General features: G+C 43.0%; 1 protein-coding gene across 7 annotated transcripts in view; it reads right to left on the reverse strand.

The window, feature by feature from the left end:
• Positions 1-18,587, reverse strand: part of CAPRIN2 (caprin family member 2) — a 74,263-nt gene that overhangs the window by 2,122 nt on the left and 53,554 nt on the right. For 5 of the 7 annotated variants that reach the window (XM_048829338.2, XM_075122625.1, XM_048829330.2 and 2 more), the window contains 5 exons: positions 16,870-17,022; positions 7,208-7,391; positions 3,382-3,564; positions 2,212-2,312; positions 685-751 (listed from right to left, as the gene is read on the reverse strand). In XM_048829338.2, the coding sequence (XP_048685295.2) occupies positions 685-751; positions 2,212-2,312; positions 3,382-3,564; positions 7,208-7,391; positions 16,870-17,022 (688 nt within the window). The remainder of the gene's footprint in view (positions 1-684; positions 752-2,211; positions 2,313-3,381; positions 3,565-7,207; positions 7,392-16,869; positions 17,023-18,587) is intronic. The other 2 variants (XM_075122627.1, XM_075122600.1) reach the window with 1 other exon arrangement.

Here is an 18,587-nt window from a genome sequence, read left to right on the forward strand (position 1 = left end):
CCCTATAATGTTTTAGTCTATTTTTTTCTGATAGAGACTATCCTATTAGTACTCAAAGATTTCAGGATCAGTAAGGTTGAGTTTCAAAAGCTATTTGTTTAGTGTTTATATTCCAACCTGGAGAGAAGTTACGCTGCATCTAAAATGACAGCTTCACACTGAAAGCTATTTCCCATATAAGCGTAACCCTGCCCACGTTTTGGGATCCATATTTGCTAGCCAGCTTACCTACAGACAGATGCTAAGATTGTGCATATATAGCCAATACATACACACACACACTCTTAGCTGGCCAACCAAGACTTGAGGGAAATCGGATTAGCTATCAGATCACAGGATGCCAGTTTTGCATCCTGTGAATATTTCTATTAATCTTAAATAAAGTTTTCTACTTCTATTCACACTGCAGATGTGGAGATATGAAAGACCATTAGATCTGTCAGAATTAAAAACTGTTCTAGTTGCAAAATCTTTAGTACTTGCAATGATTTATTAGCCAGGGAGGACTGCCAGACTGGAGATCCCAGACAAAAAGTTTAGTGCTCACTTTGAAACGGATTTTTACTTGGGAACAGCAGAAGTTTGATCCAAGTTATATTTGACCCCTATGCCTTTTTTACCATTACATATTCAGAATTGCATTTTAAGATTTTATGAACATGGTTGGAGATATGTTAGCCTTACCTCTTGAGTTTGATCGAGGACCGCCAGTTACTCCGCCTCGTTTATAGCACTGCTGGTAATTAACATCCTAGAAGGAACAAAAGTATTAGTTAGTACTCCTAACTATCTTAAGAATGAGACTACCAACTAGAAAGTTAGCATTCTGTAGCACAGGCAATTAACTTTTAGTTTGCTTAGAGAGTTAATCAGTATACGCTTGGGGATTGTTTATTTTTGACATAAAAAATATACATGATCATAAATTGCTTTTCATATGTCCAGAAGCTAAGTCAATACTGACAGATCAACTTCCTATTTGTGAAACTCCAGCCATTCAGTCTACCCTCTTAGGTACTGCAGTGTTCTTGAAACTTAATACAGGCTCTGTTGAGCCAGTGAAGAACAGATTTCACAGCAGAGCATCCTCTTGTCTACCACTATGAACCTGCAGCTCCTTAAACTTCAGAGAACCACCCCTGGCATGTTAGCCTGAGCATCCCAGACATCAGGCGTTGGAACAATGTTCAATATAACCAGGACCCAAACCATGTGGGGATTTAAAGTCAATACAGTATTTCCATTTGCAATTCAGTGTAAGTCAAACTAGTGACATTCGAACATGGTTCCATATGAGTAGTGCTACTTAAGATGACCAGTCAGTCAATGGTAGCCCCTGGTACAGCACATTACTTTCATTCCATTCCAACAAGGCATAAATAATTTGGCAGTCTGTTATCAAGAGGAATCTCAGTAGCTGTGTGTAGATGGAGACCGTATTTGCTACTGGTGCTCATAGGAACCCAGGAGCAGAAGACCATGCTGGGGTAGGCATTCCTCCCAACACAGGGAGCAGATGCATGTTTTAAATCCACCAGCCCTACCCACTTTGAACTTCAGCCAACTTGCTTTCCTCTAGATTGGGAAAGCAAGCTGGCATTGGGAAATACTATTCCATTCAAACTGGAATTAAGATGACATGAAGGGTCCTACAATCCAAACTGTACAGTTTTCCTGCGCCCTCAATAGAGCACAGAATGACAATACAAACCCATGGCAGATTAGCATAGTGGTTGTCTGTCTAATGCAACCTTCTGAAAAATGGAAATAAGCAATTTTGTTTTTCCCCTGAAGAATGTGCAAGCAAGAAAATTGCCTCATATATTTGTCAGTTTTCTGATGCCAACAGCATCTAACCTGCTTGGAGAGAACACAGACCATTCAATGTATGTTATCTTCAGTCTAAAATCAAACTACAAGGGGTCCTGAAAGAATTCCTCCACTTCAACATCCTGTTTGCGCTGTGTCAGGAAGGCAAGCCTCAGGTCTAAACCTAGTTGTCAGCCAAGATTAGTAGGTAGAGATCAGATTTTACAAAGCATTTAGCAGAAGAGGCATCTGAAACAATAGTAAAACAGCACTGTGTATCGTACGAAAAAAATTTTGCATTATAAAATTTGAACTCACTTCCTAGTTTGTAGCCAAACCTTGTTAACTTCCTGCAAAATGTAGGACACATGAAAGCTACAAGAAAGAAAAGTAAATCCTTACCCTTTGAGAATATGGAATTCCAGGATAATCTCTACCAGCGAACTGCAGCTGGCCGTAGTTGCCATTAGGTATTGACGGGGATCCTCTATAAGCATCAAAACCTGCTCAAAATATAAAATTAAAATGCCAGAGTCAGTTTATGTTACCAACATTCAAATAAGAATTTTTCTTTAGGGACTGTCAGCATCAATTTTTTAAAAACAGTTTACAAAATGTGCGCATGCACAATTTATTCCATATTTCAGAGCAGCTTTGTGTTTAAGTCAAATGCATGGCATAATCATGGATGTCAAAATTAAAACTCATTAACAGCGTTTTATTAGAACTCATTTATTCCAGACATGGTTGGTCTGCAAGAGTCTCCATTACATTAACAGTTTCTGAACTTACAAAACTAGCACCCAGACACAAGAGTGTCCTCGTAAGTATTATCCAGACTGGCTCTGCCATTAAAGTGATTGAGTATGTTGGACTTGCAGAAGATGCAGGACTTTAAAGCAACGCCCAGACGCTGCACTTTGCCAAAATAAACTACTGTAATCATAAACTGGTGACAAGTTCTTACACTGCTACAAGACGAAGCCAGTTGTAGTTATAAAGTGAACACTAAACTACTCAGATGAGCATAGTAAGCTACTAGTACTAGCAAAACCAAAGCAGTACCGGCAACTAATGAGGTTCCTTCATAGAAAATGAGGATTCAGACTCAAATTGATAAAGTAATATTTTATCCTTTGTTCAATCTGCCAAAGTCCATGTAATCACAAACTGTAGGACCATACTCTATAGCAGAATTGTCAAATATGTGACTCAGGCCAGAACCGGCCCCCAAGTGCCTCTCCTTTCAGCTCTCTCCATCCCTCTCTTCAAAGTAATCCTGTTTACTACTAGTTCAGAGGGGTACAGAGGAGAGTTGAGGAGTGTGCTCATGCCTGTTGAAACACAGGCAGTTGAGCCCCTCTTACAAGCCCCCTCTGGGCTCTTTAGCATTTTGTAGTAATTGGCAGAGGAGTATTAATGTTTCACATACATTATGTTACACTTTCCTAATTTCAATGCTATTAGCTCTTAGGATTAATGCACAGAAGTATCTGGTTCTAGGGCTATATCCCCTACTATAGCTAGAATTGATCCTTTCACCGGGGGGGTGGGAAGCAAGTGAAAGTGTACCTTTGTATCCACCAGGGGAACGATATGAATTGGTCAGTGATCTCCCACCTCTGGCAGATCCTCTAACAGATCCACGACTATTGAGATAAGGCTGAGTGGGTCTGGCGAAAATAGTCTGTGCTGGATAAAAGGCAAGGCTGCCATTGCTTACAGGAACAGCTCCATCAGGTTGATAATTAACTGCTTAAGAAAGGAAAAAAATTAAAAGAAATGAGACACAGAATTACCATACCTATAAGTTATTTCAGTATTGAAATTAATACTGGATGGAAGCTCTAAATCCAGTACGTTTTACAGCATTTATTTCCTGCACTAAAAATAAGAAATAAATAATGTTCCTCCCATTAGTCCCACAGAAAGTTTTTGTGCCATACCTTTCACCATTGAACAGAACTGATGAATAAGGTATAAAATTGTTACAAAGTACCACTATTCAAGCACCCTACTTCTCAGAAGAATCAGGTTGAACCCATTCTGGACAGATTCAAGCCAGGTCTGTTCAGAGTGCCTTGCTATATATTTCTCCTGTAACAAGCCATGACAAATTGAGTCCATATATAGACATTTAAGAGTTATTCATTGTTTTAAGATAGCACTGTCCTCCTGTTAGGTGATAGGATAACTAAAACTAGTAAACTTAGCATACTAAGTTTGGCAGCCACAGTACACCATGAATACTTTTGGTGCATAAATGAGAGCTAGTTAGCTGATGCTCAGTCCAGGTCAGAGTGAGGTGATGCTGCTAAGATTAGCAGAAACAACTAGATATGGTGAGTCCAGTCTTCTCTGATCAAGGTTGTTTTCCCAGCATGTGTTACTAATCTTTGCAGCTAGGGAATCCAACCACCCCAACATTGCAGTGCCCAGGAATGCCCATCATTGTGCCTGGCCACAAGATTGACTTAAGATCCAGCCCTTGCTACAGTGGTCCATGTCTGTCACCTCAACATTGCATGATTTGAAGGTATTCTATATAGGGCTACCCCATGGATCAATCCAGAAACTTAAGCTGGTGGAGTAAGTGGTGGCTAACCTATTAAATGGTATTTCTCAGTTGCAGCACATGACACCAATGTCCCATGATCTGCACTACTTTCCTACTGGTTTCTGGCTTGACCTGTCAAGCCCTAAATAACTGGGGATATTTGCTATGCGAGACTACCGTGTCTCATGCAGGGCCATCCCTAGCTATTTTGGTGCCCTCCGCAGGGGGGGTTGGCCACTTCCTGTGGGAAGTGGAGTGACCCAGCCCCAGCCTGTTCTGCTCCCCTGGCTCCCAGTAAGTGCTGGGGGCAGTTCCCCCCACGCCTGGGAGCCAAGAGAGCAGAGCAGGCTGGGCCTGGGGCCCCACACAGCCCCCCCCCCCCCCGGTGGAGGCCTGGGGCCCCTGGCTGCTCCGCTCCCCTAGCTCAGGCTTGGGGATGAGGGGGGAACCGCTCCCCAGCACTCGCCAGCAGCACAGCTGGGAGCCAGGGGAGTGGAGCAGGCTGGGGCTGGGTCATTCCACTTACCACACAGTGAGTGCAAGGTCAGGCCTGGCTGCAATCTTCAGGGGAGTGGGGGCGGGGCTGGGGCCTGGGGAAGAGCCAGAGCAGGGGCTGGAGCAGCATGCAGCTGTGCAGGACACCAGGAAATTTGGGGCACCAAATTTCCTGGTGACCTATGCAGCTGCGTGCTTTGTGTATGGGTAAGGACGGGCCCTGGTCTCATGTTATGCTTGCCAATTACAACCACCAAGAACACTTGATTCCCTTGGGGCTAGTGGTAGAATGTTCTCAACTCTGGAATGAAGTTTTGTTGGATCTGTGCAGGCTACAGTGGAAGTGGGTTTCTAAAGGGAATCAGATTTATGCGGGAGGGAGTTTTATGCTCTTTAATTTTGCTTTTTGGAATATATAGCAGGAGTGCCTTGAGGCTTGATAGATGCCCTTGGTTTTTATACAAAAACCAAGAAATTTGTCAAGATTTCTACTTGTCAAAACAGAAAAGACTGACAGTTTGTGCAATCCCTGTTTCAGACAGGTTTAAGAACAAAGCTCTGTCCTTGGTTGCACATAGTATCTCAGAGGTCAAAGGCAACTGTAAATGCTTATCTGAGTGCACAGTTTGAATGACTATTACTGACAAGTCAGTAGTGTCAATTTCATATGCAACAGATTCCTGATTTGCCTTTGAACTTAGTGATGCTTCTGTTTACAATCTGAAATTTAAAAATCTTCCAGCTCAGATTTGCTTCAGTCTGGACTGGGACTTCCAAGAACATCCTACCATGGCTTAAGAACCTCCCTCTTAATCACTCCTTAAACATAATACAGAGACTCTTGGTATTTCTATCTCTATGGAGACATAAAACCTTAGATTTATGGGGGAGATTCAGTTACAAATTATCACAATTTTCATATTGTGTATCAACTATTTTATTTATCCATCCATGTTCTACATTTTACCTCCATGAAAATAGTGGCAAAGGTAGCAACATTTAAGTTGGGAGTTCTTCGAAGGCTTTCCTGTTTACCTCCTCCAATATCATTAGGCCATACAGTTAGTATTTGGTCTTCAGTGCAAAATAGCTCTCCTCACTGCCACTACCTCTGTTCCCAGGACCTTTCCAGCTAATATGAGTTATGTAGAAGAGTTCCCCAAAAAGCACACTACAAGAGTAAAAAAATTCCCCTCCTCCCCGCCAAAACATTGAAAATACGAGTTTAATCCTTAAAACAGAAGCCTCTATCTTAGAGATAAAAGAACTCTGAGGGCAAATGGAAATCATGTAACACTAAATTTGTTACCTTTAATACTACCAATGTACCATCTGTACCATACTTATTCCTGCACAAAGTAGTTCAAGGCATTTCAAAGTTAGAAACAAATACTGCAACAGACATCTTACAAAAGGTTACTGTCTCATACTGGAGATTCCAGACAGACTAGTCCTAACAGTTCACTACTATCGCACAAAATTAAATACCACTCCTCGGTGACTAAATCTGCCTACTGGGAATTTTACACAATCATACAGAGATGAAATTGTATCTGCAACCAGTGTGTGCATGTTCACTGTTTAGAACAGGGGTCGGCAATCTTTCAGAAGTGGTGTGCCGAGTCTTCATTTCTTCACTCTAATTTAAAGGTTTTGCATGCCAGTAATACATTAACATTTTTAGAAGGTCTCTAAGTCTAATATACAATTAAACTATTGTTGCATGTAAAGTAAATAAGTTTAAATGTTTAAGCAGCTTCATTTAAAATTAAAATGCAGAGTCCGCCGGACCAGTGGCCAAGACCCGGGCAGCGTGAGTGCCACTGAAAATCAGCTCGTGTGGCGCATTTGGCACGTGTGCCATAGGTTACCTACCCCTGGTTTAGAACAGACCTTTTCACCAGGTTAGGGATTCAGGTTTCAAAATAGTACACTTCAGCAAACTCAAACAGGTCACCTTGAATTACAATTCTACTCCAAGAAGTGACTGTCAAAATGATCATTCGCTCATTTGATTTGGGCAAAATTTACTTTGTGTACAAGTAACTCGTTTCAGACTGCTAGCCCTGCAAATTCCAATTGGGACTGAAAGTCAGGCTGGGTACTCTTTCACACCGTGAGAGCAATCTGGACTGGTTATGAATGACAGCAATATAGTCAATTGCACAGCCTTAACAGAATAAAAGCTGAACTCCATTTTACCTGTATTGCACCTGCAGGGGATTACTGGACTAAAAGCAGTAGAGGTTCAGGAGCATATTAATGGATCGAAGTGTCAGTTTGATAGTCACTTCAGTCTAGAGGGTCACTTAAAAGATACAGCCATGTACAAAGAATTTTCCTTACCTGTTGGCAAAGTTTCTTGTGAATGAGAGTTTTGCTCTGCAACATGAGTGGACTGTAATTGGCACTGAGGAGGAGTTTGTGTACTTGCTGTAGAAAAACTCTGGTTATATCCTGCAGAGTATGAGGAGTCATCTTTTATTTCCTGCTCTTTACGTGGAGGCAGGGGTGCATTCACCTTAAATACCTGGAAAAAGTAGGTTTTATTTAAGCAAAAGCTTAACTGTTAACACTTCACCATTTATACTCCAGTAGCACCTAAAGACTCAGCATTCAGGGCCTAATTGTGCTACACCCTCAACATGTCCCCTAGTAGGTTAGAGTTCATGCCCTGAAGAATATCTAGTCTATTTAGACTAAATGTGGGAGTTAACCCTATTTTAGATACAGGGACTGGAGGCACAGTGACTAGCCCTCTATCACCAGGTCACAGTCTGTCAGAGCCTTGACTTCAGCTCAGATCTCCAAGCCCTAGTCCAGTGCCTTACCCAAGCTCCCTGCCCTGACCCCTCACCTTTTTCCAACCACCACACATTAACCTTTTAAAGTTCCTACTATAATGTTTAGTTATTGCTGGCAATAGCCTGCTTTTACTAAACTCACTGAAACCCAAATCCTGATCCAGAGATATACTACAACCGCAGTGAATAGTCTCACTACTGGGATTCCCATCACCACCTGAGTTAGACAATTTTCAGTTGAGAAACAGGTTCTTGGCAGCTAACCACATGCACGCGGCTTTTCTGCTTTCATTTTTACTACACATATATACTAACCAAGCAGAGGTAGTTCTCTTCTGAGGCTGTCCTTTTCTGAATAGCTGCCACAACACAAGCTGTTTGATGCTTAGTGTCAGTCCTAAAAATGCTTAAAACATTCCCAAAAGAATGATGCATGGACAAGTTCAGAAGCTCAAAAGGAAGATTTGTTTGACCTTTAGCAATACTAGTAGTGAAAACATTACTAGTGTCTTGTAAAGTGGCTGGGCACTACAAGGACCTTTATCATCTTCAGTGAGACAAAATTCAAAATTGTACCCAACCGACAAGCACTTCAGCTTCTATTTTAACTGCAAATCACATACTAAGGTAGCCATCTATCCTATGGTACAGTGACAAATATACTATGAAATGTGGGAGACCGCTTGAATGGTTAAAGGCAAGCCAGGCAGTCTGTATAAGAAAGCAAACTACTCTGCCATCTATATGAAGGTCTGTCACTATACTGAGATTATGCAATTTGAACTTCTTTTGGGCTGGGACAGAGTATAAGAAATAAAAAACTATTGGCCAGTAAGGTATAATAATAAAATAATACTAATCCAGGGGAAGCAGCAAGGCCATTATTTCTCTTTTATAGATTACCTATAATTCCACAAGATGTTAGGATGGCAGAGATTCCCAGCCACCAGAAACCAACCACTAGCTCATGAGGATAAAGCAATGTGAAATCTAAACCCATCTCATGGATGAGTCATTATCTTCAGCACTAAAATTCAGGCTGCACAAAGTGTTTATGGCTCTCATGCTTCTCTCAGTGGCTCTGAAGTCCTGAGACTGATGATAGTTGTGATGTTGCACCCCATAATGCTTTATAGAAATATGCTTATGAGTGTAAATATGAAATAACTGGAATATGTTTTATGCTAGATATGCCATGTAACATCTCTGCAAAGGTTATGATCTACTGCATATTTTCATCCTATTTGTATGCATGTATCATTTTTGTATTTGGAGTTAGGAATATTGCCTATGTACTTGTTTGATTTTAAGTAGCCTCAGTGCAGCATTTGGTCAGCTTCTTGAGAAAAGACTATTCTCAGTAAGTGCCCAGTCAATGAACTTTGAGAGATGCCAATCCACATCCGAGCTTCCCTAGCAATGTGGCTCAGCCTGTAAAGAACCAAGTCATGCATGGACATGTGACTTGCCCATGTGATTCCAAAACTCCATCTTGTAGCCGGATTCTGAATAGGAGAGATGGGGTCTCCACCCACAAGAGAGTATTAAGCCCCTGGGAACTCCCCCATTTTGTCTTCAGCTGGCTCAAGAGAGCGCCTCTCCACCCCCAAAGGATACCTGAAAGAAACTGGAACAAAGGACAGTAACTACAGGGGTGTGAGTGATTGCTGGACCCAGACTAGAAGGAGGCTAGTCTGTTAAAGAAGCTTATTGGAATATCTGAGGGTGAGATTTACCTGCATTTACCTTCCTACTGTATTAGGCTTAGACTTGTGTGTTTTATTTTATTTTGCTTGGTAATTCACTTTGTTCTATTACTTGGAACCACTTAAATCCTACTTTTTGTATTTAATAAAATCCTTTTTACTTATTAACCCAAAGTATTAATACCTGGGGGGCCAAACAGCTGTGCATCTCTATCAGTGTTATGGAGGGCAAACAATTTATGAGTTTACCCTGTATGAGCTTTATACAGGGTAAAACAGATTTGGGGTTTGGACCCCACTGGGAGCTGGGTATCTGAGTGCTGGAGACAGGAACACTTCTTATACTGTTTTCAGTTAAGCCTGCAGCTTGTGGGGGACGTGGTTCCGACTTGGATCTGTGTTTGCAGCAGGCAAGCGTGTCTGGCTCAAACAAGGCAAGGTGCCCAAGTCCCAAGCTGGCAGGGTAAACCGACTCAAAGGTAGTCTAGGCCCATCAGGTGGCAGTCCCAAAGGGGGTTTCTGTGACCCAAGCAAGCGGTCACAATAGTAATGGGCAAGGGGATGCTGCCTGAAGGAAGACTTTATTTCCTTCTTGGGGCTGGAATGCACAGTTCAAAAAAAAATGCAGTCACCCTGGAGTCCTTTAGGGAATGGAGGACCTCATTCATTTTGAAAATAAAGCTAATTTACCCTCAAAGGGAAGATCCTCAATAGTAGTTTGGACAGCCCTGGAAACAGGGGAAAAAAGAAGCTAGGAGGATCTTCTGTTTGCCTTTCCAGAATCTGAGCATATACTAGCTGACCTGACTGGGCTGAGCTAAGCTATACTGCCTCTTTCAGGAGGGGAATCTAACCCTGGAAAGGGCAGAAAATGTAGGCTTGCATGAATACAGCTGTACACTCCAGAGCATCCAGGGCTAATACAAATGTAAATACTAGGATGGAGCACATAAGGGATAGTAGGAGGGATTTTTTTTCTGGTTTCAGAGTAGCAGCCGTGTTAGTCTGCATTCGCAAAAAGAAAAGAAGTACTACTGGCACCTTAGAGACTAACCGATTTGAGCATAAGCTTTCGTGAACTACAGCTCACTTCATCGGATGCATTCAGTGGAAAATACAGTGAGGAGATTTACACACACACCCTGAAAAAAATGGGTGTTATCATACACATTGTAAGGAGAGTGATCACTTAAGATGAGCTATTATCAGCAGGAAGGTGGGGGGGGAGAAAACCTTTTGTAGTGATGATCAAGGTGGGCCATTGCCAGCAGTTAACAGGAACGTCTCAGGAGCAGTGGGGGGGGAGGGGAAATAAACATGGGGAAATAGTTTTACTTTGTGTAATGACCCATCCACTCCCAGTCTCTATTCAAGCCTAATTAATTCCAATACAGCAGTCTCTCGTTGGAGTCAGTTTTTGAAGTCTTTTTGTTGTAATATTGAGACCTCTAGGTCTGTAATCGAGTGACCAGAGAGATTGAAGTGTTCTCTGACTGGTTTATGAATGTTATAATTCTTGACATCTGATGTGTCCATTTATTTTTACATAGAGACTGTCCAGTTTGACCAATGTACATGGCAGAGGGGCTTTGCTGGCACATGGCATATATCACATCGGTAGATGTGCAGGTGAACGAGCCTCTGATAGATTTCCACTCAAATCAGCCACACTATCAACTTCATGAAAAAACTCGTACAGACACAGACAGACAACTTCCTTTCCAAATGCAAACAGATGGACATCATACCAAAAGGACTGAAGATATAAAATCCATTACAATCTACATACCATACAGACTATGCTGACAGCCTGTGTCACATGCTCTCAAAGAAACCGCGGAACCACCTGATCAACATCCTCTACAGCAAACAGGGAAAGATTAAGAATGAGCTCTCAAAACTGAATACTCAAAAACCAACCTTCCACACAAACTTCCTCGTGGCTGGACTTTACAAAAGCTAGACAAGCCATTTACAACACACACTTTGCTTCTCTACAAAAGAAAAAGGACACTAAACTATCTAAACTACTACATGCCACAAGAGGCCACAGCAATGGTTCCCTTAACCCACCCAGCAATATTGTCAATCCATCCAACTATACTCTTAGCCCAGCAGAAGAATCTGTCCTACCTTGGGGCCTCTCCTTCTGCCCCTCCACCCCCACGAACATGATACAGTTCCGTGGTGACCTAGAATCCTATTTTCGACGTCTGAGACTCAAGGAATATTTCCAATGCACCTCTGAACATCATACTAATCCACAGAGACCTTCCTACCAACACTACAAAAAGGATTCTAGGTGGACTCCTCCTGAACGTCGAAACAGATTGGACTTCTACATAGAGTGCTTCCATCGACGTGCACGGGCTGAAATTGTGGAAAAGCAGCATCACTTGCCCCATAACCTTATCTGTGCAGAACACAATGCCATCCACAGCCTCACAAACAACTCTGACATCATAATCAAAAAGGCTGATAAAGGAGGTGCTGTCATCATGAATAGGTCGGAACATGAACAAGAGGTTGCTACGCAGCTCTCCAACACCACTTTCTACAAGCCATTACCCTCTGATCCCACTGAGTTACCAAAAGCAACTACAGCATTTGCTCAAGAAACTCCCTGAAAAAGTACAAGAACAAATCCGCACAGAGACCCCTGGAACCCCGACCTGGGGTATTCTATCTGCTACCCAAGATCCATAAGCCTGGAAATCCTGGGGGGCCCCCCCATCATCTCAGGCATTGGCACCCTGACAGCAGGACTGTCTGGCTATGGAGACTCCCTCCTCAGGCCTTAAGCTACCAGCACTCCCAGCTATCTTTGAGACACCACTGACTTCCTGAGGAAACGACAATCCATCGGTGATCTTCCTGAAAACACCATCCTGGCCACTATGGATGTAGAAGCCCTCTACACCAAATTCCACACAAAGATGGACTACAAGCCATCAGGAACAGTATCCCTGATAATGTCACGGCAAACCTGGTGGCTGAACTTTGTGACTTTGTCCTCACCCATAAACTATTTCACATTTGGGGACAACGTATACCACCACACCACATGATCCATCGTCTACAGCCAAGCTCTGTGATACAACCGCATTTGCTCCAACCCCTCAGACAGAGAAACACCTTCAAGATCTCTATCAAGCATTCTTACAACTACAATACCCACCTGCTGAAGTGAAGCAATAGATTGACAGAGCCAGAAGAGTACCCAGAAGTCACCTACTACAGGACAGGCCCAACAAAGAAAACAACAGAACGCCACTAGCCATCACCTTCAGCCCCCAACTAAAACCTCTCCAACGCATCATCTAGGATCTACACCCTAGCCTGAAGGACGACCCATCACTCTCACAAATCTTAGGAGACAGGCCAGTCCTTGCCTATAGACAGCCCCCCAGCCTGAAGCAAATACTCACCAGCAACCACATACCACACAACAGAACCACTAACCCAGGAACCTATCCTTGCAACAAAGCCTGTTGCCAACTGTGTCCACATATCTATTCAGGGGACACCAGCATAGGGCCGAATCACATCAGCCACACTATCAGAGGCGCGTTCACCTGCACTTCTACCAATGTGATATATCCCAACACGTGCCAGCAATGCCCCTCTGCCATGTACATTGGTCAAACTGGACAGTCTCTACGTAAAAGACTAAATGGACATAAATCAGATGTCAAGAATTATAACATTTATAAACCAGTCGGAGAACACTTCAATCTCTCTGGTCACTCTATTACAGACCTAAAGGTCTCAATATTACAACAAAAAGACTTCAAACACAGACTCCAACGAGAGACTGCTGAATTGGAATTAATTTGCAAACTGGATACAATTAATTTAGGCTTGAATAGAGACTGGGAGTGGATGGGTCATTTCACAAAGTAAAACTATTTCCCCGTGTTTATTTCCCCGCCCCAACCCCCCACTGCTCCTCAGACATTCCTGTTAACTGCTGGCAATGGCCCACCTTGATCATCACTACAAAAGGTTTTCTCCCCCGCCGGCCCACCCTCCTGTTGGTAATAGCTCATCTTAAGTGATCACTCTCCTTACAATGTGTATGATAACATTTTTTTCATGGGGTGTGTGTGTGTATATAAATCTCCTCACTGTATTTTCCACTGAATGTATCCAATGAAGTGAGTTGAAGCTCATGAAAGCTTATGCTCAAATAAATTGGTTAGTCTCTAAGGTGACACAAGTCCTCCTTTTCTTTTTTCTGTTAGCCCAAGGTAGTTGCCTGCTGACTGAGTCCTCCCCTGAATCCCTAGTCAATTCCCACTCTGCTACCCAAAGGGAGGATGGAGCAGGAAGCATGTGATTGAGATACAATAGGGAATCCTCTATGGGGATGAAGGGAAGGAATTATATCTAGCTAAATCCTTCCTTTTGATATTTGAGGCGGCTTGCATAGTGTGCTCCAGCAGGAACAATTTTAAGCAAGCCTCTCCAGCACTGAATCTGTTCAGGGAAGGCATGATACATGGAAAAAAAGTCACCCAGGAATACATTAATCTTCTAGGCATAATAGGTATCAGATTAAGCAGTATCAACTTCAGGCAAGGGGCAAATTTTGTTTCAAGGATTTTGTCTCTGCTATACAGAGCCTCTGTAGGGTAGAGAGCATCTAGCCTCAAAGTATCTCAGGGTTTTTTTTTGCCAGTGGGCAAGAAACTAACACTGCTAACAGTACTACAACAACAACAGTAGCATGATGCAGAGAAGCAGAATGACAAAATGGCAGGGGTTCTATATAACTGCCGTAGCTGGTAAGAAGGAATTGAGGAAGTTGGGCCTGTTCCACCCTTTATGCCCATGGATAGAATGCCACAGGGGCATCTAGGACACAGCTCCAACTAACTGCTGGCCAAGAGAATGTGATCTCAGGCACATGAAGAAAGGAATCCATGTGAACAATCATTTGAAGCATGCCTTTCAACAGGCATCTCCAGTTTTCCTTCCCTTCATATGGTTTAGTTACACCGCTTTCCCAGCAACAGTCAGACTAGACTGAGTTATCTGAAAACAGGGCCAAATCCTTAAACTTTAGGCATGGCTGGACATAGCTCAGTGAACTATAAAACCACTATCTGGGTTGGTCAAATATTTAGGTTTTAACCTTAGTAGAGAATATGCCAACCCCATTATTTGAAAGCAATGCCTTACAGTGGAGTCGAACCTTATGCATGGGTTAGGTTCTAAAAGTCAGCGCATAAGGTGAAAATAGCGTATAGTCAAAGTTACCCTTGAAAATCCCCTAAATTGCCCATAAAGTACAGTACAAACTCCATCACATTAAGATTGGGATCAGCATCCATAGAGCTACATAGCCATGAGAACGTAAGCCTCATGTACATGGCCTTGAAACAGCGAATCACACCTTGGTCGAGAGGTTGGAAGATGGAGGTGGTATGGGGGGGACGAGAGAGAGAGAGACAGATGACTTTGTTATGCACAAACCGGAGTGCTGCAAGGCAGCCAGGAGCATTGTCTATGATCAGCAACACTTTAAAGTCAAGTCCTTTCTCTTCGAGGTACCACTTGACCTCAAGAAACAAAACACTCATGGAACCAATCCAGAAATAATGCTGCCGTCACCCAAGCCTTTTTATTTGTTTGATTGCCAGAACACAGGCAGGAGATTTTTGTTCTTGCCTTTTAGGGAACAGGGATTTGCAGCCCTGTAGAGCAAGCCCAGCTTTATTAAATGCCCCGCCGCATTGCCACAAAACAGTCACATGGTCTTTAGCTGCTTTGAAGCCAGGAGCTTGTCTTTCTGATTTCGAAGTGTAAGTGCGGTTGGGCATTTTTTTCCCCAAAAGAGCCAGTCTCGTCAGCATTAAAAACTTGTTCTGGAAGATAGAAGAAAAGGACTGATTTTCTTTAATTCTTCAGGGTAGGCTTTTGCTGCTTCTTCATTGGCAGATGCAGCTTCACCAGTACTCCATCAGTGGTGAGCTGGAGCCAGTTTGCACAAACTGGTTGTTAAATTTTGAAGCCGGTTTAGAACCGGTTGTTAAAGGGGTGGGCAGACTTCAGCCCGTGGGACTGTCCTGCCTGAGCTCTCTACTGGGGAGGTTCCCCTGTGAATTTTTACACACCTGGCAGCACTCCGAGCCTTCGGCGGCAGGTCCTTCACTCGCTCTAGGCCTTCGACGGCACTGAAGAACCCACTGCCAAAGTGCCTCCGAAGGCCTGGAGCGAGTGAAGGATGTGCCGCCGAAGGCTCGGAGTGACTGAAGGAACAGTTCTTCAGCTTTGACAGATCACTGGTCTGCATGTTTTTGAGGTTGAAGCGGTTCCTAAAACTGTTAAGCCAGCTTTGAATTCCTTCTCATCAGAAGGCCGTCCCTCTTCAGGGGGAGGTTTGAACAGCGCATAGAGGCTAAGTGCCTATTGATGGCAACACATTGCGAGAAAAAGGCTCACATTTATGGTTCATGTCTTCCAACCATAAGTTTAATGCCTTTTCAGTCTTATCACACACCTGGCTCGTCACCTTAGCAGTTATTGGAGCACTTGATGCCATGGCTTGACGAATTTCTCTCGAATCTTGATGGCATGAATGCTAGCTTTGTTGCGGCCATATTTAAGTGCTGTGCTGGAGACCAACATACAATCTCTCAACAAGTCAACATAGCCAGTTTTTCCTCCCGCATTCGAACAGATCGCTGTTTCTTAGGTGAGCACCAGATGAAGTAGTTGGCTTGTGTTTAGGGACCATGTTGTATGAAAAATACATATGATATCTTTAAACACTAGAATCACACTCAGTGCGGCGAGATGCTCACACTATGAGAGGCACGTGGGAACTGAGACCGACTGAGGGAACAGCAGATTCACATCTCCCATATCACGCTCACTCTGGGGCATATGCTCATTGAGTGGAATGGTGGGCAGAATCGCCCGCACTATTTACAGGTATTGTGTTTTTTCTTTTTTTTTGCTGAGTGCATGTAGTTGAATTCACGCAAGTTAAATGCGCGTATGATGCGACTCACCAGTATTTTGCTACGTAGCAACCCCCACTGGTATTTTAAACATGACTGAGCCAATTTACTTTTTAGCAGGTCTCAACTGTGAAAAAGTTTACAAACAAGGGGTCCTAACAGGAATTGAGATTTCATTAGCATATTAGATTAGCAAATTAGGAATTCAGTCACTTGCAACTGCTGGCCTATTATAAATAAAATTTGATAGTTAATGAGCTGTAGTGCTTGATTTTGACCTACACAATGGCTGCGGAAGAGCTTCTCAGCTCATGGAAATATCCTACTAATGAAGCACAGAAGGAAAGGTAGGAGCAGCCAAAATTTATGACTAGACAGTCATTGAGAGGTCCTCAGTTATAGTATGTGCTATCAAGTTTTGGGCTGAAACCTGGACGGTGCATTTAATAGTTTTAAGGCTGAAGTAATAATTTGGAAGCATTCTTGTCATGAATGCTTTCCTGTTTACCCTCTACAAGAGATACACTTACAGTCTGCATTGCCTGAAAGGGAGCTGCATTTATGCTAACAGAACTGCTGCTTGCTGGAGGAGACTGAAAGGTTTGCCCCTGTGACACTGGTGACATGGAGGTGCTTGAAGTAGGCAGCGGTGACTGTGGCTCTCTTGGCAGGGGAACAGTTGCCTGAGAAGGGAACAAAAATACATGAGGTCACGTGATAGTTATCAGGGAATAACACAAGAAGTTAGTTTGTTCTAATGCCTAGATTGCTGAATGTCAGCAGTTTCTGCAGGTTGACATTTGGACATAGCAAAACAGAATAACTTTTGCTAACAATTTCAAATCTTGCTGTGCATCCTCAGCAATCAGTACTTCTATCACAGCCTATTGAGTAAGTGAAAATGTCCATGGACTAGTAAACATACCAATCATCAATTTCCTATGGAAACTACAACATGAACATAAAAAGAAAAGGAGGACTTGTGGCACCTTAGAGACTAACCAATTTATTTGAGCTAGTCTCTAAGGTGCCACAAGTACTCCTTTTCTTTTTGAGAATACAGACTAACACAGCTGTTACTCTGAAACAAGGACAGAGACAGCTTTTTCCACAAGCGAAAGATATTATTAAGTACCTGCCATTGTATAAAGATCTATGTATGCCTCAAAATGTAGAAAGTAGTTCCTTGATCCCAGAGACAGTATAAGTATGGTGACCTCTTTCCCACCAGAAAGGGTCAATGTTTAATTACCAAAGTGGTCAGTACAGTAGTGCTGAAACAGTTTGCTTGGTCAATTCAGTACCAAGTCAATGCCTATGTTCAAGTACATTAATGCTGCTTAAGCCTCCACACTTGTCCCGTCCAATGCTAAAATGAAGTGATGCAATCAGTGCAGAAAAATGCTTTGGCAGGGTATCAGAGCACTGTAGAAAGGAAAGACTAATTTAACACTCACCCTAAGTTTCCTATGGAAACTACAACATGGGCAGAGAGGGAAGAGCATCTTTGCTAGCAGGCTGGCTAACCTAGTGAGGAGGGCTTTAAACTAGGTTCATTGGGAGAAGGAGACCAAAGCCCTGAGGTTAGTGGGGACATGGGATACCGGGAGGAAGCATGAGCAGGAGAGCATGAAAGGGGAGTGCTCCTGCCTCATTAAGAGAGCAGGACAAACCACAAGTTCTCAAGTGCCTATACACAAATGCAAAAAGGCTAGGAAACAAGCAGGGAGAACTGGAAGTCCTGGCACAGTCAAGGAATTATGATGTGATTGGAACAGAGTCTTGGTGGGATAACTCACATAACTGGAGTACTGTCATGTATGGATATAAACTATAAATAAATTATATCTAGCTACATCCTTCCTTTTGATATTTGAGGAAGCTTGCACAGTGTGCTCCAGGAAGGACAGGCAGGGCAGAAAAGGTGGGGGAGTTGCATTGTATGTAAGAGAGCAGTATGACTGCTCAGAGCTCTGGTATGAAACTGCAGAAAAACTTGAGTGTCTCTGGATTAAGTTTAGACGCATGAGCAACAAGGGGGATGGCGTAGTGGGAGTCTGCTATAGACCACCGGACCAGGGGGGATGAGGTGGACGAGGCTTTCTTCCAGCAACTAATGGAAGTTACTAGATTGCATGCCCTGATTATGGGAGACTTCAATCACCCTGATATCTGCTGGAAGAGTAATGCAGCGGTGCACAGACAATCCAGGAAGTTTTCGGAAAGTGTAGGGGACAATTTCCTGGTA

The sequence above is a fragment of the Caretta caretta genome, chromosome 1, assembly GCF_965140235.1.
Source record: "Caretta caretta isolate rCarCar2 chromosome 1, rCarCar1.hap1, whole genome shotgun sequence".
Taxonomy (NCBI): Eukaryota; Metazoa; Chordata; order Testudines; family Cheloniidae; genus Caretta; species Caretta caretta.